This window comes from Thalassophryne amazonica, chromosome 14 (genome assembly GCF_902500255.1).
Source record: "Thalassophryne amazonica chromosome 14, fThaAma1.1, whole genome shotgun sequence".
NCBI lineage: Eukaryota > Metazoa > Chordata > Actinopteri > Batrachoidiformes > Batrachoididae > Thalassophryne > Thalassophryne amazonica.
Window position 1 is genome coordinate 47,825,477 of NC_047116.1, and position 27,936 is coordinate 47,853,412.

Genomic DNA, 27,936 nt, shown 5'->3' on the forward strand with positions numbered 1-27,936 from the left:
GTGAATACAGTCAGATCCGCATTGGTATTTAGGAGAAGTTTTATGCTTGATCCCCTTCTTGATGCAACTCCTTTTACCTGGAGAAACACACACAGCCCCTTGTGTTCTGAAAGATCTCCCATCCAAGTACTAACCAGGACCCACACTGCTTAGCTTCTGAGATCTGACAGGATCAGGCTTACACAGCACAGACTGGCTGCTACTGAAAAACCACAAGAATAACAATAAAAACAATACAAATCAAACAAAGAAATGTGTAGAAAATGATAGGAATGCACATTTTTGAGTAAAATTTTCTTTAATAAGTGTAACAGCAAAGTTATTACTGCAAAGTAAAAATAATGTGAATAGTACTGGATATGGGTCCCCTCTCCCCCACAAAAGTGCCTTCTGGTGCAAGAAGAGAGGAGACAAATGACAAGAGAATGTAAAAATACAGCAACTATAGAACTAAATACTGACACAGTCACTCCAAGTGCTGAAATACACAACGACAATCCCCAAAACAACAAGCGGAAAAGTCAGTAAGCCAAAGGTTTGAATGGACTAATAACTACATGTGTAAATTAATAGAGTAAAATAAGACCAGATGGTGTTACAGACAGCTAAGCTGACATATTGTATGTGTTAATAATATAGATTCCATTTTTTTCCCTTGCTAGCCTGTGATTTGTTTTTTGTTTTGTTTTGCTTTTTTGGATACAAAAACAGGAATGTATCAACAATACAGAATTAAATGTGCACATTCAATGGGAGAGTCACACAAATATATGAAATTTCTGCCACAGTCTCTGTACCATTGGACATATTTTACTATGTACATTTCTCATTGCCTGTGCAAGCAAATGTTCTCAAAACTATTCCTTCCATAAGATTTTATAAAAATAGTTTTTTTCTATAATGGATCTGACTTTACCTTGAAATATTGTCAAAGAAAAAAAAAATAATCTAAATCCATATGCGTAAAAACCTCAACATGAACATGGTGACGTCTTGACTGTGGAATGGATTTTGGCACTTCTTCATACAAATGAGTTAAAAGTATGCATCAAAGAGCATCTTCTTGGTATCAGCAACGACTGTCCAGCGGGTCCAGAGAAAAGACGGCGCCCTCTAAAGTCAGTCCCATTTTGAACCCCTCCTGAAAGACAAGCAAGACAAATACAAAGCTTCAGTGAGTCTGACTTTGGAACCACCTGGATGAACAACTATGAGGCTTTGAGGTCAAGAAAGAGCAAACAGAAAAACTTCTATGTCATGCTTTGCCAAATGCTTACAGAACACATGGCATGCGTTATGATGAGATGAGAACACTGAAAATGATTTAAGATCATAAGATTTGAATGGCACTCAGAATGCACACATCCTACATGACTCAAAAAGCTTTAACAAAATGCAGTGTATCAGCAGCAAACATTTTGGGACCCTACTTTTAAATAACTTGTTTTCCCCTCTCATCTTAAAAATAACACACTATTACAGACTGAATTCATTGAAAGCACTTCACAGTGATGCCTCACATTTATCCTTTCATACGAGTCAGGGTGCTGCTATGCAAAGTGCTCAACAAGACAGCGGGAGCCACTTGGGGATTAGACACCTCACCCAAAGACCCTTAGTGATTTTCCAGTCTGCCAGGGATTTGAACTGAAGATCATCTGGTCACAAGCCCACAGCATTAACTGCTTGACCATTCAAGTGTTGTATTTATTTATTTATTTTTATTCCTACTTTTACAGAGCAAAAATATAAATATGTGCCCAATTCTTTGGACTTCTCTCCTCCAAGCTATTATTTTGAAAGAATCAATTAATCAGTCAAACATTTATTTATATGGACCTTTACAACAACCAAAAGGTGACCAAACAGCTTTAAAGTTAGATCAAGAAAAAAAACTGAAATATGAACCAGTAATTTCCTTCTGGAGATCTTAAAATATGCACAATAGTAATAATAATAACAATAATAATAATAATAATAAGACCAATCTGAGATTTCTAATGTCCACCAATCTGGATTTGGATCTGGATCACCTCCAAAATTCAGTAGAGTCTTCCATGCCCTAATACCTATCTGTGGTACTAATTTGGTGAGAATCTGTGAAGTACTTTTAATGTAATCCTTCAAAGCCTATATAAAGTGAAATCTTGATCCAGAATCTGGTTCCGGATCGAGATCACCTACAAAATTTTATGTAAATTTAATGGGTTCTTCCATGCCCTAATATCAATCTGTGGTGAACATTTTGTCAAAATCCGTGCAGTAGTTTTGACATAATCCTGCTAAAAGACAGACAAATAAATAAAATAAAAATAATAATCAAAATAAATAAATAAAATAATAATAATAATAATAATAATATTATTATCAGCATATGACTGATATATCATGCGCCATTATCATTTTTATGAACAAACTTTTAGAATAATGAACATTAAAGAAGACTCAAAGTTTGTTACTCAACATACAATTTGTATTTTAAATGAGGACTGTGAAACCAAACCACTAAAACACAAACATCCACAGGGTGGTCCACATCAAGTTGTGAACCTTTATCACTGATCAACACACTATGAGACCATGCAGTAGGATGAGAGCGTGCGCCAGCTAGACACGTGCACAAATTATACAAACCATCTCTGACGCTTCAAGTGGAAAGCATAAGAAAGGAATGAGATGGTTAATAAGTGCTGACAGAGGAAAGTCAACAAGAGAGAGACACAACTCTACAGGAAAAGCATTTCATTGTAAAAATCTTTTGTGTGAAGGTGCACAGTTGATAAACTGAAAATGGATGCGGCACACAGTGACTATAAGTAACTAAGTTCCCTTCAGCTGCTCCCTTGTTTTCACTCTAGATCCCCACAGCAGATCCTAGGTGGATCTGCATATTGATTTAGCACAAGTTACACCAGATGCCCTTTCTGATGCAACTCCACATTATATGGAGTTTGAACCGGGAACCTTCCACACTGAAACCAAGGGCACGAACCACTTGGCCACCACCCCTGCCATACATAGTGACTCTAGGTATTGTGTTGAAATACTGCATGTTCGGAGTGATGAGCAAAATGAATGCGATATGTATAATGACCTAATTATCATTACAAGGCTGCACAGTAGCTTACTGGTTATCAAGAAGGTTGTGGGATCAGCTTTCTGTGGAGATTACATGCTGTAACTTCCTTCCACATCTAAAAACATGCAGGTTAGGTCAACTGGAAACTTTAAATTGGCCAGCCATGGGTGCGAATGTGTTTGTTTGTCTCCATGTGGCCTTGCGACAGACTGGCCTCCTGTCCAGGGTGTACACCGCCTCATGCCCTATGAGTGCTGGGATAGGCTCCAGCCCCTCATGCCCCTTAACTGGAGTGAGCGGGTATAGAAAATGAATGAATATTATTACTATGTTTTAGGTTGTTCTCCTTGAATGGTTCAAAGTACTTTTCAAAGAAAAACTGAAAATGGGACATTTTTTTAAAAAAGTTATGGAAGATTTTCAGTTGGCAAAACGAGTTGAGAAATTTAAATGGTGAAACTTGCATGCAACTTTAGTTACTTGAAACTTTGGTGAGATTCAGTTGCTACTGAGTGGCACAGTGTTAAGCTCTTGGTAACGCACTTGAAAGTTGTGTGAAACTCAGTTGCAATATTTGGAAAACTCAACTTTATGAAACTAGTTTCATGTAACAGCCAGTCAAAATGCTAATATTGTGTCATATGGTGATATAAAAGAGGTGAAACAATCATGCATTTGTTTTCTGCTACTTATCCGGGTCTGGGTCACAGTGGCAGGAGACCAAGTTGCTCATTCCACACTTCCTTTTCCTGAGCCATCTTGGGAATATAATTTCTCCAGCACGTCCCAGGTTTTTCCTGGCCCCTCCTCTCAGTTGGACGTGTCTGGAAGATCTCCCTAGGGAGATGACCAAGTGTCATCCCCACCAGAGGCCACGGGTGGGGATTGGCAGCCGTCTGTGGCATATAGCCATTTGTGTGTGTGCACACAGCCGCTCCAGCAACAGACAGCATGCGAACGTGCCTAAATAGTTAAAGTAGTTGATCAAATGTTCTTGGTGCTATTGTTTCTGTATGAAATGTTGCTTTTCGTCCCACACATGGACAAGTCACCTTCAGCTCATCAGATCTTTAGTTATTGATATGTTCAAATATCGCCAATGTTCGTGCAAGATGTCGGACTTGGGAGGTTGGTTGAAGTTGGATGACAATCAAACAGAACGGTGATGGTACACGAACTACGCAAACGATGAGGAACTGTCAAGACAGAAAGCAAAACGGAATACGGACGAATTGAACTTGTCATCAGGATTCATTCAAATTTTTCAATAGTTTGAAAATTCTAACGAAGCTCCAGCTGCAGGAACGAAGTGACGACGGTTAAACGATGACTCCAGGTCTTTAGATGTTGCAGTCTGATGAAGCCAAAAGAACCACATGACACACAACAAGAGTCATCAGGAGAAGAAATATCCCCCCAGTCCATAGAAATCAGTAATTCAAGGTGTTGAGGGATTACTTATATACACCCTTATGCTAAATATGAATGAAATTGGTCAACTGGTTCTTGAGATATCGTGCTAACAAGGGTGGCAATGACAACAGCTCGAATATCTTGCTGTGACCTTGAAATTTACCCCATGTTCACCGTAATCAACTAGTGTCAGGGATCACCCAAGTACACACTTATCCTAAAAATGAAAGAAATTTGTCAACTGGTTCTTGAGATATCACCCTACCAAGTGAAAACAAACGGACAAATGGATATGCTGATTGCTATATCCCTTGTATTTCATAACGGGGGGAAAAAAACAGAGATACAACTCTGACAACACCAAACTGGACACCCTCCAATCCCTGACTGCACCTTGAAATCCTGTACAATGAAATCATAAAGATGATTGGTGATAGGCGGTTGCCCTGGTTCTGCAAGCAGTCAACAAAGGCACAGGCCTACCCGGACTGAAACATTCAGTTCAGTCCATTTCCTGCTGCTTATTATGCTAAGGGTTACTGTGAGAGTGGAGCCTATCTGAGTATACAAATACAAATATAAACTACAATGGGACAGTTTAATCAAGTAAGACAGAACTGAGTCAGACAAAGTAAAATAAAATCTGTGTAAATGTGATATTGAGTTTGGCAATCTTGGAGAAGCTGGTAGACCAGTTTGTCCTAAAATCAAAAGTCAAATCCTGCATGTCAATGTGTTCAAGAGCAAAACATTAAGCCCAAAATGCCTTGCAGTCGTGACAGGATAAAAATCAGTGCAGGTCAGTGAGAGGATGGGATGAAAACAAAGGTGATTTTTCAACTGGCATATTTTACTATTGATACAAAATACATATATGGTTCGTACGAGTGCCGATTGAGGCATTTTGAGTCTGATGCAGAAAAAGTATGGCATGGTTCTCTATCTTTTGCATTCTGAGAAACCAAAATTTCAAAAATGTTGAAGCCAAGAAATGGATGTATAACCAATATCTGAAATGGTTTGTTCACCAATAGGCAGTGGAACAAAACTGTCAGCCTTGTGTCATGAATACAGTGCTTAGCTAGCTTAAACATAAACATGTCAACCTTCACTTCTTCAACCAGGTTCAGGATATGAGAGGCGACTGGGAAGTTTTGAGCCTGACCCAGAAAAATAAGGCATGGTTCTCCATCTTTTGTATTCTGAAAAACAGCAGTTCTCAACATTGCACCCAGTGAATCAAAATTTCACACATTCTTTAGGGCCCCTTCACCCACAGTGTGAAGTTTGGACAAAGTGTACACTTAGTACACATGACGCAGGAATCATGTACAAACCGTGTAAAGTCTTCCCTGTCACCAACGCCTTGTACACCTGTTGCTACAACTATTTGTGTACATAAGCGCCTGAAAGACAAAGTGTGCGCTGTGCGAAACCATCGCACCCTCTCGCAGCAGGTGCGATGGTACAACAAGAGACTGCAGACGACCACTGTCGTACTGCTGTCTAAGTACCCCAGGAGTGTGACTTTGCAAACACACACACTGACACGTGGGTGTGTGCGCTCCACTCACAGGATGCGTGGCTTCCGACAGAAGCAGCTGTGGTGATCTATTATTCTGGACATTCCAGCTGGACAACACCTACTGTGTTTGGACAGTCATGGACCAACAACTGTCCACTTGTGAGGTGCGTGTGTCTGATTGCTGTATTTATGTGGCCATAAATAAAAACATATATCGCCATGGTGGCGACAAGCTGCAGCAAGCGAGTGCGCACACGGAGCAGACAGTGACAGCCCGCCAGGTTGAAACAGACCATCAGATCAGAACATGCAGCGGGCAATCTAACCGTCACATCACCCACGTGAGCTCTGTTCCACAGGAGGCAGTGTCTGTGCTGTGGCACGCCATCCACAAAGACACACGTGTCAGGCAGAACATGTGCGTGGCTGACTGGATGCACCTGACCAGTAGATGTGGACATCAGAGCCCACTGCTTCTTATTCATGTCATTTCATGACTGTATGTCAGTGACAAATAAAATAAATGGACTGCATTTATATAGCGCTTTTTCCATCTGCAACAGACGCTCAAAGCACTTTACAATTATGCCTCACATTCACCCCGATGTCAGGGTGCTGCCATACAAGGCGCTCACTACACACCGGGAGCAATAGGGGATTAAAGGCCTTGCCCAAGTGCCCTTAGTGATTTTCCAGTCAGGCAGGGATTTGAACCCATGATCTTCTGGACTCAAGCCCAACACCTTAACCACTTGATCATCACCTCCCCTAAAGTGACCATGGATAATCAACAGAGGAACAGACGGATCTGTATTGCTCACTTGATAAATGCAGTGTTTTTATATGGTATGGGATGTAATTTTTTTTGTAATACTTCCATGTCCTTCCTGATATGAGGCAGCTTCCCGCAGCTTTCAGAGGACAGCTCAGTAGCTCAGTGGTCTCTGACTGAGGATCAGAGGTTTTGAAAGGTGCAAGTTCGCGTCCCGGGTGGTGTGGTTTTCTTTTTTTTCTTTTTTATATTATTCCACATAAGTGCCATGATGTGGTCCCACAGGTACCGGCTGGTTTTTATTTTATTATTTATTCCACATAAGCGGCGCAATGTGTTTCCACACGTACCAGCTGGTTTTCATTTCTTCCACATAAGAGGTGCCACGTGCTGCACCTGGCACTGTTCCTGCTCGACAGACACCGGCGTGTGCACAAATATGTAACGTGCACCGGGTTCGTGCAAGCCTGCCCTTCGATATGATGTTTTCGTGCGCTAATTTCAAACTGTTTAGCGCTGTTTCGCCGATTTTGTCCAAACTTCGCACAATGTGTGAAGGGGCCCTAAGAAATGTTGATTTCTCAGAATACAAAAGATGGAGAACCACAACCCACTTTTTCTGGGTCAGGCTCAAGTCGTCGCTCGTACATTTGCCTCCCAACGTCCCCTATTCAAGAATACCAGTGCCCCTCTCTCCATGTACATCTTGAGTCAGGAATCACGATGGCCATCAGGTATAAAATCCATGCCAAATCAACATGCCCCCCCATGGTTACCCCGAGCAAAACAGTAGGAAGCAAAAAGAAAGGCTGATACCTATTTATTCATATAACTGGATAGCTTTTATAAGATTTCAAATCAAATCAAATCAATTTTATTTATATAGCGCCAAATCACAACAAACAGTTGCCCCAAGGCGCTTTATATAAGCCATACAATAATTACAGAAAAACCCCAACGGTCAAAACGACACCCTGTGAGCAAGCACTTGGTGACAGTGGGAAGGAAAAACTCCCTTTTAACAGGAAGAAACCTCCAGCAGAACCAGGCTCAGGGAGGGGCAGTCTTCTGCTGGGACTGGTTGGGGCTGAGGGAGAGAACCAGGAAAAAGACATGCTGTGGAGGGGAGCAGAGATCAGTCACTAATGATTAAATGCAGAGTGGTGCATACAGGGCAAAAAGAGTAAGAAACACTCAGTGCATCATGGGAACCCCCCCAGCAGTCTACGTCTATAGCAGCATAACTAAGGGATGGTTCACGGTCACCTGATCGAGCCCTAACTATAAGCTTTAGCAAAAAGGAAAGTTTTAAGCCTAATCTTAAAAGTAGAGAGGGTGTCTGTCTCCCTGATCCGAATTGGGAGCTGGTTCCACAGAAGAGGAGCCTGAAAGCTGAAGGCTCTGCCTCCCATTCTACTCTTAAAAACCCTAGGAACTACCAGTAAGCCTGCAGTCTGAGAGCAAAGCGCTCTATTGGGGTGATATGGTACTAAGAGGTCCCTAAGATAAGATGTGACATGGGACCTGATTATTCAAAACGTTATAAGTAAGAAGAAGAATTTTAAATTCTATTCTAGAATTAACAGGAAGCCAATGAAGAGAGGCCAATATGGGTGAAATATGCTCTCTCCTTCTAGTCCCCATCAGTACTCTAGCTGCAGCATTTTGAATTAACTGAAGGCTTTTCAGGGAACTTTTAGGACAACCTGATAATAATGAATTACAATAGTCCAGCCTAGAGGAAATAAATGCATGAATTAGTTTTTCAGCATCACTTTGAGACAAGATCTTTCTAATTTTAGAGATATTGCGCAAATGCAAAAAAGCAGTCCTACATATTTGCTTAATATGCGTATTGAAGGACATATCCTGATCAAAAATGACTCCAAGATTTCTCAAAGTATTACTAGAGGTCAGGGTAATGCCATCCAGAGTAAGGATCTGGTTAGACACCATGTTTCTAAGATTTGTGGGGCCAAGTACAATAACTTCAGTTTTATCTGAGTTTAAAAGCAGGAAATTAGAGGTCATCCATGTCTTTATGTCTGTAAGACAATCCTGCAGTTTAACTAATTGGTGTGTGTCCTCTGGCTTCAAGGATAGATAAAGCTGGGTATCATCTGCGTAACAATGAAAATGTAAGCAATGCTGTCTAATAATACTGCCTAAGGGAAGCATGTATAAAGTGAATAAAATTGGTCCTAGCACAGAACCTTGTGGAACTCCATAATTAACCTTAGTCTGTGAAGAAGATTCCCCATTTACATGAACAAATTGTAATCTATTAGATAAATATGATTCAAACCACCGCAGCGCAGTGCCTTTAATACCTATGGCATGCTCTAATCTCTGTAATAAAATTTTATGGTCAACAGTATCAACAGCAGCACTGAGGTCTAACAGGACAAGCACAGAGATGAGTCCACTGTTGGTTGATTTATGCCAATTATGCTGGAAAAACACTGGCACAGTGTTTGTGTGATTTAAGGAGTTGTGTATTATTCTCAAACACGTCAAGGATGCAGCACAGAAACAGCAATGAGGCGCTCACCTGCATCTCATCCAACTTTGACTGGATATCTGGAGGGAAGTCGGCTGCCCCGCAGGTGAAGGGATCAAAGGGCTCAGCACCAAACAGATCTTTGTCTGAAAACAGATGGCAGACCAGCGTTACACTCAAAGATAAACTTCAACAAAAATCTTCATATATTCTGTTTGAGACTTTTCTGATAATTGGGTGGGAGAGCAACACAAAGAGTTTATCTTAATATCCTTTTATTCTCTCATATAAATTTCTGGAAAAATGACATAAGCCACTTTTTTAAAATGTTGACTCCAATGTAGAGTAACCTTCAGGAATGTGAAGCTCACTATGCTGTTTTTGGTGGTCGTAGAATTTGCAACCATCAACAGGGCAGTTGTACAGAAGTTAAAACTTTATCATAACCTCAAAATAGCAATGAAATTATGCTGAGAAGCTAATTTTGTAATTGCTGTATTGTTATATGATCAGCTTGGCGTATTTTTTCTCCATGTAATGTGAAGTTGTGTCAGGAAGGGCAGCCGGCATAAAACCTTTGCCAAATGAACTTGGTGACACGAGTGAAAATAACGGAGCAGCTGAAGGGACTTATTGTATCAATGCTGTGTAGGTCTTAGGACATTTTTATACCTAATAGTTCATTTGACCAGGGTCCAAAATGTTAGAATACTGATTTTTTTAAATTGTTTTGATTTGCTTTCAGAAAGAAACATCTCTAAATGGACCAAAGTGTGCAAGGAAACACTTCTTGGAGCACACTACCCCTTCATTGTTTTTTGTGTCTTTTCACAAGATATGCAGAGCTGACAAAAATTTACTCATGCACATCTGTACTTCCACCCACATTTCAGTCTGTGGTATCGTTTTATGGCAAAACAGTATATATCACTTGAGTTACTGACAGTTAGTTCAGGTATTATTATTATAATTAATTATTATTAATAATAATAATAATATTACAAAAAAAAATTCAAATCCCACACCATACAAAAACACCGCATTTATCAAGTGAGCAATACAAATATGATCCGTCTGTTCCTCTGGTGACGACCCATGGTCACAGAAATACAGTCATGAAATGACATGAATGAAAAGCAGTGTGCTCTGATCATGTCCACATCTACTGGTCAGGTGTGTCCAGTCGGCCGCGCGTGTTCTGCCCGACACACGTCATGTGTACTGCACGCCACAGACACCACGTCATGTGGAACAGAGCTCACGTGGGTGACGTGACGGTCAGATCGCCCGCTGCGTATTCTGATCTGATGGTCCGTTTCAACCTGGGGGGCTGTCAGCTCGCTTGCTGCACCTTGTTGCCACCACAGTGATATATGTTTTTATTTATGTCCACGTAAATACAGCAATCAGACACACACGCATCACAGTGGACAGTTGCTGGGCCATGACTGTCCAAACACAGTCGGTGTTGTGTAGCTGGAATGTCCAGAATGACAGATCACCACAGCTGTTTCTGTCAGAAGCCACTCCTCTTGTGAGTGGAGTGCACACACCCACGTGTAAGTGTGTGTTTGCAAAGTCACACTCGTGGAGAACTTAGACAAATTTCAAAGCAGTAGGCCAGTGGTCATCTGCAGTCTGTTGTCATGTGAAGAGTGTGACTGGCCACACATTTTCTAAGTGCCATGCGAGCAGTGTTAGGTGTTTGTGCGTGTCACCTGGAATTTGGCCGGCACCTACTGCGAGAGGGTGCGATGGGTTCACACAACACACACTTTGTCTTTCAGACGCTTGTGTGTGCAAATAGTTGTTGCAACAGGTGTACGAGGCGCTGGCGACAGGGACGACATTACACGGTTTGCACACAATTCCTGTGTCATGCACACTAAGTGTGCACTTCGTCCAAACTTCGCACTATGTGTGAAGGGGCCCTTATATTTGCTGTGAATTCAAGTTTAAAAAAACTGTGTTCAGGAGGTGGGGTACTGACTTGCTGTTTCAAATATTCTAAATGTTCTGTTTAATTTTGTGTGACTCTCTTCCAATAACCTGTTTAATTGGAATCCTTTTACTTTCTTAGAATTGATAACATATAATATGCCATAGATAAACCTCTGTGTACATCCCACCAGCAAACACAGCCTCATACAACCATCCATGATAAATCTATTTCAGCTCCCAATTTTCTATATGAATACAAACGTCCCACAGGTACTGCACTAGTTGCTACAATGTTGATGACAAACATATAAATGTTCATGTAGTTCTGAGCCTTTGCCCTTATTGTGAGCAAAGATGTAGCAGTGGAAAACATATGACTGATGCATGGGGGGGTCCCTGGTTCAGTCATGGGAGGGAGCATGGAACATTTCCAATGCCTTTCAAGGTACATAAATATGTGCTTCAACATATTTGAGTAAAATTCCAACCTATTAAATACAAGAGCCCTTGGTGAAATTCTATTGTACCTGCAATTATGGTAAATGTCCAACAGGTGGACATATTACTGCATTTCAAGAACCATGGGACATGATTTCAACCAATCAGTTGTTTACGGAGTAGATTTCCCAATGAAATATTTGTTCCATCTATTCATCAAACAATGACATACCAACATTGCTGGGAGTCTACAGAATTACAATATGGCAATTTCACTTTCTAATATCATCATTACTAAAAGTGCAAATTGTTTGCTGTGATGTTGTATTTAATTTGGTGAAATGGTGCCTCCACTTACAGAGTTATGTTATGATGTCTGGCTGTTATTCTACTGCAAATAAAATTGCAATTATTACCAATGTCTCTAGGATGAGGAGGTGGAAGTGCCACTACTCACTGATGTCTGGTGGTAATGTAGTTGGCGGCAGCGGAGGTGGGCAGCCATTGCTAGCTGGTATGGGCACCAGCGGCGTTGCAGGGGAGAAAGGAACCATGTCGAAAATGTCTGTAGACTGGGCTTTTGTAGAAATACTCCCCGCCTGTAATGAGTCAGAGAAATAGTAAAAAGTCCGGTTCTTAGTGTTTCCTGTAAAGACAATGACAGCTGTTCCTGTGCAAAAAGAGAAAAGGCTGAAAATATCTCCAAGAACTAAGCAGAAAGAGAGAAGCATAGGGTGTTTACACGAGGCCGCGGGATGCTGCATCCCTCGACAGGTTTAGGAGGAAGGACAGCAGGTTTGGCAGGTGGAGGAGTTAGTAGGCCGGCAGAGAAGTTCGACTCTGGTGAGCTCATAGGAGTGAGTGTAACAGAGGAGATTTCCAGACAGGAGAGCGATGTGAAGTTGTGCCACCAGAAGAGAGAGGAGGGCCTCTGCAGCAAGTACGCTTCATTAGCTGAGTTTATGTGCAGCGGCTGAGAAAAGACGGCAGGCACAAATGACAATATCAGGCTTATACCACTGGAGAACTGCTTCTACATTGTCTCAAATTTGCTCCAATTCAACGCTAAATGCTTCACAATCTTTGTCATCTAATCAGCTGTGTAAATGCTTTTCTTCAGACTCAGTTATTCCCGTCCCCAGCCTTATTTTTCTCTTAAACACATTTGTTTGCTGTGCAATTTGACTTTACAGTTGTTCGCCATCTGCCAAAATATATTTTGAGAAATGTCTGTCCCACAGAATTAGTGCACACTGTTATTTTAATGTTTTGAGCCAACATGTTGATTTTTTTCCTTTTTCTTTTTGCTGACATCAGGGGGCTTTGAGTGTGGCTTGTCCTTACAGGTGGTACATGAGCGATCATCAACTGTTCTTCAAGATCCTGAAGCTGTTTCTTCAGCTCACAGTTTTCCGTTTCCAGTTCTTGAATCTGCATGGAAACAGGTGCAGTGGAGTAACATGAGTCCTGATATTAAAACATAAACAGTAAACAAAATATCAAGGGAAAAAAAAAATTCACAACAATCTCATTTTACATTTGTCCATGTTAAAATCCCAATGCAAGGAATTATGGGTAACAGAAGCTGCACAGACTTTCCTACATGTGCACTCCTCCCAAGTTCCACACACTCACTCATCTTCAACCGCTTAGTCCAATTAAGAGTTGTGGGGGGCCGGAGCCTATCCCAGCAGTCATAGAGCATGAGGCAGGATACACCCCAGACAGGATGCCAGTCTGTTGCAGGGCCACATACAGACAGACAAACACATTCACACCTGCACGCACACCTACCGACAATTTAAAGTTTCCAATCCACCTATCCTGCGTGTCTTTGGATGTGGGAACACCCTGAGAGAACTCACACAAACACGGGGAGAACATGCAAACTCCACACAGAAAGGCCACAGGCAGGACTCAAACCCAACAGTGCTAACCACTAATCCACCGTGCTGCCCCCAAGTTCCAATGTGTGTTATTTTATCGCAGGTGACAGTCTTTTGATGTTGTTATCATTGAAAAATGGGAAAATTAATAAAAGTCAGATAAATGCAGTGGTGGATTTTTGTTAACATTTGTGTGGCAAGCTTTAAAAAAGTTTTTTGTTTGTTATCCCATTAGAGCTTTATTTCACTACAGGGAAATACAGCTCTGTTGACAGGATTGTTTATTGTTTTTAATTGAATAAATGGTGCCACCCAGTGGATGCATTAATATACAGCTCTATGGAGAAGAAGACAGGATTGTAAACCTTGCAATGTGAGCCCCTTAGTTATGAACAAAATGGTTTTCAATGAAATTTTTGTGGAGATTCTCAGTATGATTTTCCTGTGTTTGACACAGATTGGATGTTTGTTTTTGTTGTTTTTTTTAACGTGAGAAGATGTACAATTTGATGAATTATTTATTTCATTTTATGTAAGATTTTGGCAATTTGCATATCTGTGCCGAGGTTTATTTTTGATCTCTGTTGATGTTGCTGCACTGTGAATGCTTACATCATAACATGTCAGTGATGAACATGTGCAAACCATCCAGACAAATAAATAAAACAGATTTGGCAAATCCTCAGATTTGTGTCACTTTTTTTCTGGTTGTGCGAATACAGCTTTAATTCAAGGTTCAATACAAGATACAACCTTGATGCAACCAGTTCATCCCCACCTCCTGAAAGCAACCATGTATCTGTTGCATGCATATGATATTCAGGCTTCCCTTTGACTTTTTCCAGTTACTGGTACCCTCAGTACTCCAAAATCTGCATGATGAATCATGCAGGGTTATGCCTCACATGGCCACATCATGATGCAAATAGTCCACATTACCCTAGTCTCCCTAAGGCCTCGCTCACAACCTGCTGCACATGTGTTGCACGGAGTGCTAGCTTGCAGTCTTGCTGCAGGAATCTGGGGGACGTTTTGGGACTACGGCCACAGTATTTCTCAAGAACAGGCTGTATGCCTCATTCGCATGAGGTGTGGGGAGTAGTGCACTGTCAGCCCTAATGTTGTATGCACAGTGCATACATTTTTTTTCCATAGCTTTCTTTGAGAAAATCATTCAATATTACAACAATAAAAATAGCTTGTGTGGACATGACATCATTTTGATAGAAGCCTCAAGGTTGCACCTCTCTGTCCAAGGTCCTGAAAGAGTGAAAACACTCACTGTAGGTCTGTACTGTATTATGACGCAGCGCTCCAACACTTACGTCTGATCACACCTTCGGTCTTAAAAAAAAAAAAAAAAAAAAAAAAAACAAGAAAAACACAACTAAACAAAACCCTGTGTGTCACGAGACTCTCCATGGTTTACTTTTTGCAATGGTGATTGATTGGTCGGATGAATTTCATTTGCAGTTGCTTTTGTTTGTTTATTGCCTGTTGTTAAGGTTCGGGGTTATTGTGGCTAAACTGGAACCAGGACTTAGGGTGAGTAGAACCCCAGGATGCAGAACAGCCCAGACATGAAGGAAAACCAGTACAATGTGCACTACCAAAAGCGGCAACAGGAAATGAAAACATCAACCAACAATGTACAACATATATTCCAGCATGCAATAATGCAATGGACTCCCAACTAAAGACAAGCAGGAGTCACTATATACATATACAGCCAGCCTCATCTGTTGCAGGTGCAGACCCAAACAGGTGAAATCAATCAGGGGCTAAGGATGTGTAAGGGATCTAAGAAGACACGAGAGGGTAGCAAACATTCAGACGCTATATGAAACTGTATATAATAAAAGGGAACACCAGATGGCAGCAGATCAAGATATTGCTTGAAACTGAAGACAACTACACATCAGAGAATAATGAAAAACCTAAGAAGTGATACCAGATAAGAAGCTGGGAGATGCAGGGAATGATAGAGCAGAAAACAGTTGATGCAGGGAAGAAGCTGGGAATAATAAAACAGGAAACAACTGATGCAAGATAAGAAGCTTCCCAGCTTCTTATCTTGCATCATAAAATCATCATAATATTATGAGAACATAAAGAGATGGGAGCAGACAGGAGATACAGTAAGAGCTGATAGGAGCTGGAAACAGATGTGAGAAACAGAGACTAACAAAGAGGACACAGGAGACTAAAACAACTAAAACCCCAACACAGAGTTACCCACAACACCTGTGCTTAATTGATTGCCTCTTCTCTCCACCAAAAGTCCTTTTTTGCATGTTGTGCAGTTTGAAATTGTTGCACTCAATTTTATTTGTTGTGAAGTGGTGTATAATGTGCTTTTGAAATGCAGATTTACCATGGGGTAGAAAAATGTGCCATCAACCTACAACACCAAAATGAAACGTGCGCCCTGCCATCTATGTAAGTTAAATGTGGGTTAGTGTGTGTGTGTGTGTGGGGGGGGGGGGGTTGGATGGCAGTGTCCTCCTTTTCCTTTCTCCAATGCTCCATGGGCAGTCTGTGACCTTCCACAGTGCTGCACACAAGCAAACCTGATGTGCACATCTCAAGCACAGGTTTGCTATTTTCTTCCCCCGTAGACTGCCCATAGCAGCACATACGGTGGGTTGTGAGTGAGGCCTAAGCATTTGTTTGACACAAAATCTTTCCAATGCAACACAAGGATCCTCCAAAGAGACACAGTACAGAAGACATTACATTTGGCAGCATCCACAAATATACAGTAAGAACCCTACCTAAAGTGGACCCAAGAATCTTGGACCTTTAATTTCTTGCAAAGGTACTATATCAGCATCACACATTACAGCAACCTCATGACTCCATAAATGATTCTCTTTCAATCTCAAAAACCGAGGACCCAACAACTTTCACCATAAACAGAGAAACATCTGAGAGGTGAGTCCACAAATTCTTTGAAACATAAATATTGGTTCAATACAATCATAAATACTCCTTGCTCAGCAAGTGGAATCATCGGGGTATTGATTGACTCTGTATTGATTGTTGATTCTTTTGGTATGCTGTTTATGTAATGTAGAAATGAGTGACTTCTTTGGGTCCAAAAATTAAACTATGGGTTTGTTGTTATTTTCAAGAAAATTTCAGCATAAGCGGAAATTGGAAACTTTAGGTCTCTGGTTCATTTGAGCTCAAAATGTGCCCTTTAGTCATGAATGAATTTTGTTGTCTTTGGCCACTACCATGGTAACATTTAAGTTTTTTACAAAGCATAACTACAACATGAGCAGTGGTCCCCAAATTTATTCTGCAGAGCCCCACTTTTGTCGATAAAAATATCCCCCCCCCCCCACACACACACACATACTTGTCTTTTGTTTCCAAATTCCACTAGAATTTAATTTCAACATTGTAATTAATGTAAAATGTCAACTTCTTATTGGAAACAAACAAATAAATAAAGTGATGAATCACATTTACAGTGAAACTATTAAAAGGGACATTTTTTACTTGTCTGCATTATACGAGCATGTCATGTATTGGGTGCGTTATCTGGTTTTCGGTAATGTCTTGGTTTGGGTTCTATGCTTTTCTGTGTAGTTCTTGCATTATAGTCTGTTTTGGGGATGGCTTGGTGTGTGCGGTAGTGGTGACTTCTCTTGCTGGGTGTTTCCTGCTTGGGCTCTCTTTTCCCTATTTCTCTTGTCTGTCTCGCTTTGTGCTTGGTGAGGGGGTGTCACACTCTGTCTAGGCCACACCCAGTTCCGGTTCTTTCCGCAGGTGTTCCCAATCTGTAGCACTACTTGGTGTACTTAAGCTTCTCTGGTTGCACTGTTGTTTGCCTGATCATTGTGCCTTGTGCCACCACTTCTAGCTCTGTTCTTGTATTATTTTTGTCCTGCTTCCACGTGTGTTTTGACCTTCTGCCTGTTTTTCTCTTCCATGCTACTTGCTGATGATTTGGATCTGTTTGCTGTTTTTGGACTGCCTCTTAGTGTACCAAACCCCACTGATTAATTCAGTAAATGCTTTCTTGAACTTGAGCTACTGTGTTGAGTCCTGCATTTGTCTCCAACCATCCCTGCTAAGCAAACCTGACAGAGCAGTGCTCAAGCATGCATCATCAGTGTTGCCAGATACAGCTGATGGTTTCCAGCCCAAAGCTGTTCAACAATCACCAAAACACAGTCAAAAATATAAAGAACTATAAAAAATATTAAATCAATATTTTGTTCAGTATTTTAGCTGTCCTGGTTGCCTTGCTCATCATAAAAAGCGATGCAGTCGAAGAAATATAAAATGCTACAGCAATAAACAATGCCTCATCAAGTTGCCTTAACCCCCTCCAACACTACCATCCTCCAATACCTCCACACCACCCACTTTGGGAACCTGGCCTAGAGAAGCTTGCATGTTGTTAGATAATTTGACAGTAAACTTTACAACACAAGCAGCTCCTGAGATATCCAAGGAAACACACACAGAGGGCCATGTGGAATACTGCAGTGCACAAAGTTTTTTGAGCTTAGTCTTCCACTAGTCGGTCAGTGAAGTGGTCGTATCAATTTAGTCAGGTCATTGAAATAGTAATTCTGTAGTTATTCACTCTACTGTGCCCTATTTAGCTTTTTTATCTTATGTAGAAAACAACTTTCAGTAGCTTATGGAATTACACACAAAATAATGTCTTGAACTGCTGTTTGAAAAATAACTGCAGTTTAAGTTGTGTTTATCCACCACACAGGGCCAAGTCAAAATTCAGAGATCTAGAAAAGTTCAACAACTTAATTAAACAATTTTTTAAAAGACAATCAGAATTCTAATCCAACTACATTTTTTCCGCAAATCTGATTGGTTAAACGTGTGAGATTTCAGACCGTATAATATCAGGGTAACGTGGCAAAATATTCAACCTTTTCACATTCGGATGTATTACTCTGTGCCCTGACCGGCCGCGCACGCTGCTACGCAGATGTCATAATGGCACTGTTAGCTGAGAGCGAGAGAAAGTCGGGTACCGACGACTATGCTAAAATGGGTGAATTTAAGCTACCATACGAAAGTATTGATGTGGCTTCTGATACAGAATTACTGTTTCACATTTGATGGATTTTCACATATGATGGATTACTCCACGCCCTGACCGCTGTTGGAGTGACACTGCCTCGATGGTAGGACTCGCCTACCGAATTACCTACAGAAAAATAAACTATGCAAATGATGGAATTGGATTAGAATGGGAATAACCCCTTTGTGTGTGATGATTTGCGGACATTCATGCAATTTTACGGTCGCAAATATCCCTTTTATACGTGAATTTGTGACCGTATAACCAGCATGAATGTCATCATCATCAGACACAATAGGGTTATTCCCTAAATGTGACACAGCTGAAGCATAATTAAACAATTACAGGTTGGACTGGGGACAACATTTGTGACATTTTCGTCGGCAGCTTAATTTTGCCTTCAATGGATGATTTAAAATAATCAATACAAACAGCTCGATATTAAATAATGAAGCTGTCACTGTGCCAGAACGGTTTTGCATAAATAACTGAAGTTCTGTGTGAGAAGAAGCAAGCTGCAGACATACTCTTTTCTGTAGGCTCCCAATCTGTTTCCTTGTTTCCACATCTTTACCTCCAGACTCCAGGAACTTTTTGTAAGCCAAGTCAAAGGCCTGACCGATCGTTAGGGTTATCTCTTCTGCCTGCAGCACAACAGACACATTCATCATTTGCAAAAATAAGCCCAAGTGCCACATTTAGTGACAGATTGCACAAGCCTAAAATCCTCTTTTAACTTAAAACAAAAAATACAACTCCTGTTGGGATTTACAAAAGAAGTGCAGTGACAAACTAGTGATTGAAAGGCATGTACAGTTAATTTTGCAGTTGGTCTTCCTACATTTGATGTTGTTTCTTTTTAACACAAAGAAATTTGGGGAAGGAGAATTTTAAAATGAATCATGCGGTGTGATTAACAAAAGGTTTGCAGTAGTTATTTTACTGCTAACTGCCCCAGTATTTACCAGCGGGCATAAATATCACATATTATGATATTACTACCTGACATGGCTGTGAAAGTTGCCACTAGGAGGTGTTACAGACAACACAACCCACATGGAAGAAAGGACAGAATGGATTCCACCTTTGATAATTTTGTTGTAATGCCAGACACATTGTCACAACATATTAATGGCCAAGCCATGGTCTTCTTAATTTGCCAGAGGAAATTAAAGATTATTCAGAACTTTCAAATCAAAATTCAAGAGAAAATGTTAAGTCCTAAACAAGTCTTGAGGTCTGTCGGGTCTTTGTTGATCCACAGACAATGTAGCATGCAGCCAAACAGAGTTGACAACTTCCCAGAGAAGTGATGTCAGTCTGATTCAGGTTACTTCACTCACTAAGACTGGTACCCATTTACAGCTGTGTCAACTAGGACAATGCAGACAATGCAAAGTGTCTTGTCCCTTATTTGTTTCCTTTATGAAACTATATACAGTACATCCACATATTTTTACAGTCTTACTGAAAATGAATGAAATTTTTTTCCTCAAAATTCTACACACAATACACCATAATGACAATGTACAAAAGGTTTTTTTGAGAGTTTTGCAAATTACAAATAAAATAAAACAAACAAACAAATCACATGTACATAAGCTCAGGTACATCCTGTGTCCACTGATGATCCTTAAGATGTTTTTACAGTTTAAGTGAAGTCCACCTGGGATAAATTCAGTTGATTGGACATGATTTGGAAAGACACACATATGTCTTGATATAACGTATTACTTTTGACAGTGAATGTCATAGTAACCAAGCATGAAATGAAAGAAACAAAACCAAATGGCATTAGCATGAAGACAATAACTGCATTCATTTACTAGGCATAGACTACCCGTTTGAGCTAAGTCACCTGCCAAGGTTCACACACTTTCTTCGCTGAATGGAGGGAGTGGTGGCAGCTCCAGCAGGTCTATTCTTTTAAGGGTTACATGAATTATTAACCCTTAAAAATGGTCACATATTAGCTAGCTGTAGTCGACTATTACGACTAGTCATATAATCTCTATATTTCCCTGACATAATAAATAACCCAAACTGTATTTTAAGCACTTAAGGTAGGAACCTGATTGCACATGCAACTTTAGGTCCTTTCATACTTGGGATGAAAGTCTAGTGTCATCTTAATATTTCACTCTGGCATTTTGAATAAATAGTGGATAGACTGAAATATAAAAGCTGATCCACCTATTTTGCCACTTCTGACCTAGTAACAAACACAAAAATGCTTCTGATGGGTTAAGTGTTACAAAAACGGATGATTTTGACAGAATTTGTTATAGTCATGGAGTAACTTCATTGCAAGCAACACTGTATTGAGAAAAAGTATCTTTCTTTTTAGAGAGATTTACGAACATTTTGACATGTGATCTGTGCAAACTGTGCTGCCTCCCTTTTGCCTGTCTCTTGCATGCTGGTGTTTGAAAGTAACAACACAGAGTGCAGTCTCAAACTTTAACTAATTAAATTACAGAAATCTATCAACTTTATAGATAAGCGCTGAATGTGATAGATCACATTCATCGGTAACCAGGACCTTCAGACACTGGTTTGTCATATTTAAACACGTGTCTGTCCGGGATGCATGTCTGTGAAAGTGAGAATGAGAGCTTAACACTGTGGAATATAATGCTTACAGCAATTAACAGTAAGTGATGTACATAATGATTAATTACAGCAAAATAGTATTTTTTCATTCATTTCTTTGGTGAGGGACTTATCACAATGCTGGAAATATCAAAGCGAGGACACATACACATTTTTCACTGTCAAACACGTAGCACAGGTGTTTGTTGGACTCAGAGTCTTTGCAGATGAACGTAAATATCCTTTTATCAGTTTTATCATCTGCACAGAAGGATATCCTGTGTAACTGGCAGTTATGCTGTACATCCTGAAAAAAAGCAAAACACAAAAATTATTTACAGATTTGAACACCACTTTAAATTTAGAATGTTTTCAACACACTCACTTTTGTCTTAGGATCTAAGATCTTCACCCCATAAATTGAAATCTGCAATTCCACTTTGGGGATCTTCTGACCCTCTGACTTCTTGATATGCCTTTGAAACTGACAGTTAAAGGAGGTACAAATCAGTCACATATATCCATGAGTAAAAACTAATTTAAAATGATTATCTCTGTAATCACTTTAGTTGAGTCAGTGACACTTTTTCTTTCCATATACATGTTGTAAAGTATTCCACAGTCTTCATGTTACACTTGTAAACAAATCTGCATGTGCATCAATTTAAATTATCACTAAAAACAGATGTTTAAGAAGAAACTCATGCATATTTTAACCTGTAATTTTTAAATGAGGAAAACAGTAACTCTATTGTTAAGTAATTATTTCGTAATATAGCACTTCTACTGTGACTTGTTACTATTTTTTCTATATATGTTTTATACTATTTTTGCCACGTAGAATCTTGTTCTTGTCGATGAGGTTCACTGTGGAAAGGTTTTTAAACATTTTTTGAGAAATCCTTGCAATACACACGTGTATATGTAGAAATTAAATTTTGCAAAATGAACTTTACCAAATTAATCAAATCAAGTCTAAAAAGAGAAAGTCAATTTTTTTTTAATCTACTGCATAGAAATTTAAGCACTCTGACTACGGGAGACACTTAAAGTGCATTGAAAGATTATATAAATATATTACAAATTCTAAATGACAAATTTTCATATAAACAATTAATACAATTAATAGTATACACACTGACTTTGCAGAAGAATAGTCAAATGATGTGCTAAAGCCATATATAATGTGAGTGCACACAGACCCTGAAGCAGAAAGCCAGGGTTGAAAAAACAAAATGAATGTACAACCCCAATTCCAATGAAGTTGGGACGTTGTGTAAAATGTGAATAAAAACTTTATACAATGATGTGCAAATCCTCTTCAACCTATATTCAGTTGAATACACCACAAAGACAAGATATTTAATCGTCAAACTGATAGACTTTATTGTTTTTGTGCAAATATTTGCTCATTTTGAAATGGATGCCCGCAACACGTTTCAAAAAAGTTGGGACAGTGGTATATTTACCATTGTGTTACACCTCCTTTCCTTCTCACAACACTCAATAAGCATTTGGGAACTGAGGACACTAATTGTGAGTGTCATGATTGGGTATAAAAGGATCATTCCCAAAAGGCTCAGCCATTCACAAGCAAAGATGGGGTGAGGATCACCACTTTGTGAACAACTGCATGAAAAAATAGTCCAACATTCAATTGCAAGGAATTTAGGGATTCAGTCATCTACAGTCCATAATATAATCAGAAGATTCAGAGAATCTGGAGAACTTTCTACATGTAAGCGGCAAGGCCGAAAGCCAACATTGAATCCCTGTGACCTTCGATCCTTCAGGTGGCAGTGCATTAAAAACCAACATCATTGTGTAAAGGATCTTACTGCGTGGACTCAGGAACACTTCAGAAAACCACTGTCAATTAGCACAGTTCGTCGCTACATCTACAAGTGCAAGTTAAATCTCTACCATGCAAAGTGAAAGCCATACATCAACAACATCCAGAAACAAAGCCACCTTCTCTGGGCCCGAGCTGATTTGAAATGGACAGACGCAAAGTGGAAAAGTGTGCTGTGGTCTGATGAGTCCACATTTCAAATTGTTTTTAGAAATCATTGACGTCATGTCCTCCAGACAAAAGAGGAAAAAGACGATCTAGATTGTTACCAGCGCAAAATTCAAAGCCAGCATTTGTGATGGTATGGAAGTGTGTTAATGCCCATGGCATGGGCAACTTACACATCTGTGATGGCACCATCAATGCTGAAAGGTACATCCAGGTTTTGGAGCAACACATGCTGCCATCCAAGCAACGTCTTTTTCAGGGACGTCCCTGCTTATTTCAGCAAGACAATGCCAAGCCATATTCTGCACGTGTTACAACAGTGTGGCTTCATAGTAAAAGAGTGCGGGTACTAGACTGGCCTCCCTGCAGTCCAGACCTGTCACCCACTGAAAATGTGTGGCGCATTATGAAGCGCAAAATACCACAATAGAGACCCGGACTGTTGAACAACTCAAGTCATACAATAAGCAAGAATGGGAAAGCATTCCACCTACAAAGCTTCAACAATTTGTGTCCTCAGTTCCCAAATGCTTATTGAGTGATGTTAGAAGGAAAGGTGATGTAACACAGTAGTAAATATACCACTGTCCCAACTTTTTTGAAACATGTTAAAGGCATTCATTTCAAAATGAGCAAATATTTGCACAAAAACAATAAAGTTTATCAGTTTGAACATTAAATATCTTGTCTTTGTGGTGTATTCAATTGAATATAGGTTGAAGAGGATTTGCAAATCATTGTATTTTTGTTTACATTTTACACAACATCCCAAATTCATTGGAATTGGGCTTGTAAAAACCGGTTCTAGGGAATTTCCCCCCGGTCATCCCCCCAGACATTTCCCCCTAGGTCGTTTCCTCCCAGCCCTTTTCTCCCCTGTTCTTTTCCCCGGTCATCCCCCCACCCCCCCTGCCCTGTTCCCCCTGGTCTTTTACAACAGCCTGCTTGGAAAGGAGGGCTCGGCGTCAACAGCATATCTCTCCTGGAGCCCTTCCGCCTGCACCCGATGGTACACACACAGTGTGCCAAATGGTAAAGACACCTGGAGCAGTTATCGGAGGTCAGAAAGACTGGAGGAGAAAAAGGGCCTGGGGAGAAATGACCGAGGGGGGAAATGTCCTGATACTGTAAAAAACACTGTCATAGTCTTAGCTATGATCACCCCTTACAGATTTGTCTAACCTGCTTTTGTAAAGAAAGTGTGGGTATGTTGATCTTGCTTTGTGGTATACTCACAGGCAAAGTGTTCGCTGTGATGTGAAGACAGCATTATTTGTCCTCTGACATTTGTACTGGGGAATGAATAATATTCGTGGATTTTAATAATGTACCGTGCACCTGGAAAGTATTCACAGCGCTTCACTTTCCCCCCAGAATTCTACTCACAACACCCCATAATGACAACATGAAATAGTCTTTTTTTTATTTTTCAAATTTATGAAAAATAAAAAAAACTAAGAAATTACATGTATGTAAGTATTCACACCCTTTGCTCAGTACTTTGTTGATCCACCTTTGGCAGCAATTACAGCCTCAAATCATCTTGAATGTGATGCTACAAGCTTGACACACTTATTTTTGGGCAGTTTTGTCCATTCCAATTTACAGCACAACTCAAGCTCCATCAGGTTGGATGTTGAATGTCATGCACAGCCATTTTCAGCTCTCTCCAGAGATGTTCAATCAGATTCAGGTCTGGGCTCTGGCTGGCCAACTCAAGGACATTCACAGAGTTGTTCTGAAGCCACTCCTTTGATATCTTGGCTGTGTGCTTAAAGTCATTGTCCTGCTGAAAGATGAGCTGTCGCCACAGTCTGAGGTCAAGAGCACTCTGGAGCAGGTTTTCATCCAGGATGTCTTTGTACATTGCTGCATTCATCTTTCCCTCAATCCTGACAAGTCTCCCAGTTCCTGCCACTGAAAAACATCCCCACTTCATGATGCTGCCAACACCATAATTCACTGTAGGGACAGTCCCTGATTTCCTCCAAACATGACGCCTGGCATTCACACCAAAGACTTCAATCTTTGTCTAATCAGACCAGAGAATTTTGTTTCTCATGAACTGAGAGTCCTTCAGGTGCCTTTTGACAAATTCCGGGTGGCCTGCTTTGTGCCTTTTACGAAGGAGTGGCTTCCATCTGGCCACTCTACCATACAGGCCTGATTGGTGGATTGCTGAAGAGATGGTTGTCTTTCTGGAAGGTTCTCCTCTCTCCACAGAGGAATGCTGGAGCTCTAGCAGACAGCTATTGGTCACCTCCCTGACTAAGGCCCTTTGCCCTCAATCCCTCAGTTAGACAGGCGGTCAACTCTTGGAAGAGTCCTGGTGGATCCAAACTTCTTCCATTTGTGGATTATGGAGGCCACTTTGCTCATTGGGACCTTCAAAGCAGTGGGAATGTCTCTGTACCCTTCCCCAGATTTGTGTCATGAGACAATCCTGTCTCTGTGGACAATTCCTTTGACTTCATGCTGTTTTGTGCTCTGACATGCACTGTCAATTGTGGGACGTTATATATACACAGGTGTGTGTCTTTCCAAATCATGTCCAATCATCTGAATTTACTTGACATGGACTCCAATTAAGCTGTAGAAACATCAAGGATGATCAGTGGAAACAGGATGCACCTGAGCTCAATTTTGAGCTTAATGGCAAAGGCTGTGATGACTTATGTACATGTGATTTCTTAGTTCTTTTTATTTTTAATTAATTTGCAAAAATGTAAACAAAACAAAGCAAAACAAACAAACAAACAAACAAACAAAAAACAACCCTTTTTCATATTGTCAATATGGTGTATTTTGTGTAGAAGATTGAGGAAAAAAAAGAATTTCATCCATTTTGGAATAACAAAATAACATAACACAATGTAGAAAAATTAAAGTGCTGTGAGTACTTTCCAGATGCACTGTATCTAACATATCTTAACTTCATAACACTTTCTTGCTGACATGAAAATGATGTTGTGATCAAGCCTCACGTTTTGCCTGACTAATTTAAGAGATTTATTTGAAGAGCTGACTGACACAGGCTCATTTATCTTCCTTTAGCAAGACACAGAAAATAATATGTTTTGAGGCTGGTAATACTCTGTGCTAAAGCACAGAGATGACTTTCAGCATTTCTTTATTTTTATTTTTGCAAAACATTTTTTCTATGCGTGATCTTTGACTGATTCAACCTGTTATATCTGGGCTACTATCCATGCCACTTTGTTCTCCAAGCAGCCTTTGGAGATCAAATGCAGTGTAACAAGAGTTATGGGCCTGGGAAAACAAGCCTCCCCTACAAGCGGCCTCACAAATTCAAGTCTTGGCAGGAAGAGATGGAGGAGAAGCCAGTGGGCAGTGAGCAGAGCCACATAACCAACAAGCTGTGAGAAAAGACAGTTGTCTGGGCAAAGAACCACACAAAATATGGCTCAAGAGCTGTTTGGAAAAATGACAGTCATGTTGAGGACTTGAGTCTCTAAAATTCTGTAAAACCTTTTTCCTTTTGTGATGATGAAAAAAAGGTTGTTGCAAAAGAAAACATAAGGATGTGAAGCTAAACAAACTGTTTGCATTATTGATTAATCTTTTAAATAATTACAGAAAATAGTGAATACAATTTCCTGTGAGGACAAACATACCAAATTACTATTGCATGACAAATACTATAAAATGAAAAGAAAAACAACAAATGCTCATAGTTGATAATGCGCCATTTACACCAGACTGAGACCAATATAAGACCTACAAGATCATGACATTTTGTCAACCCGTCACTAGTTTTGGCGTGTCTCCGTTGTTTTACAGAACTTTAGAGACTCAAGTCCTCAACATGACTGTGAAATCAAAGTAATGATGGCTTGGAATTAAATGAACCAACCAATTAGTGAAACACACACACACACACACACACACACACACACACACACACACACACACACACACACACACACACACACACACACACACACACACACACACACACACACACACACACACACACACACACACTCGTCTTGCTAATGATGCACATAAAATGGGTAATTAGCAAGCTAACATAAGTCACTATTTCCTCTGTCACTCACTGTGGTCTGAATTCATAACAAAATGCAAGACATTCAGCAAGCTGTTAAAAAATGCATTACATTTTAATGGTAAAAGAGTCCTCAAATCTGCCAATGAACAATGGTTCCTGCCCATGGCACAGCAAGTGAACTTTTTCCTTTTCAAAAGTGTGACACAAATAGCTGTTCTCTCACATTTTGCTTTTAATTATTTCTCACAAATCCAGTGTTTTGCACCTTGAGGCCATGTTATCATTAACACAATAAATAATTAAAAAACAACAGTTTTCATAAGACACAAAATGCAGGTATGTGGCGCGAGAGAGAGAGAGAGAGAGAGAAGGGAAAAGAATGTGCACATCAACAAAGAAATATTGTTTCTGTGGAGTTGTTTAACAAAGTATAATAACATGTGGTGCAGTATCTTTACAGAAGGTTATAAAACTACCAAATTCTCAAACTGGCCAGTGCCAGTCGATATCATCATTCAGGTCAACAATGAAGTTAGTAAACTGATCTTTGCATGTTGCCACAACTAATTTCATTTTAATTCTTACATTCTGCTCAGGGTCAACCCAGCGGCTCCAGTATGGATCCACATGTTGACTTGACACAGCTTTTACAGCAGATGCCCTTCATGATACAAC

At 40.1% G+C, this 27,936-nt stretch overlaps 1 protein-coding gene across 7 annotated transcripts in view; it reads right to left on the reverse strand.

The window, feature by feature from the left end:
- Positions 1–279: 279 nt before the first annotated feature.
- Positions 280–27,936, reverse strand: part of gulp1a (GULP PTB domain containing engulfment adaptor 1a) — a 300,705-nt gene continuing 273,048 nt past the window's right edge. For 3 of the 7 annotated variants that reach the window (XM_034186209.1, XM_034186208.1, XM_034186206.1), the window contains 8 exons: positions 21,597–21,695; positions 21,381–21,518; positions 19,147–19,263; positions 13,013–13,099; positions 12,411–12,641; positions 12,126–12,267; positions 9,341–9,435; positions 280–1,141 (listed from right to left, as the gene is read on the reverse strand). In XM_034186209.1, coding sequence (XP_034042100.1) covers positions 1,070–1,141; positions 9,341–9,435; positions 12,126–12,267; positions 12,411–12,641; positions 13,013–13,099; positions 19,147–19,263; positions 21,381–21,518; positions 21,597–21,695 — 981 coding nt within the window. In that variant the 3' untranslated portion in view covers positions 280–1,069. Of the gene's footprint in view, positions 1,142–2,634; positions 2,646–9,340; positions 9,436–12,125; positions 12,268–12,410; positions 12,642–13,012; positions 13,100–19,146; positions 19,264–21,380; positions 21,519–21,596; positions 21,696–27,936 lie in introns of all 7 variants that reach the window. The other 4 variants (XM_034186207.1, XM_034186212.1, XM_034186210.1 and 1 more) reach the window with 4 other exon arrangements.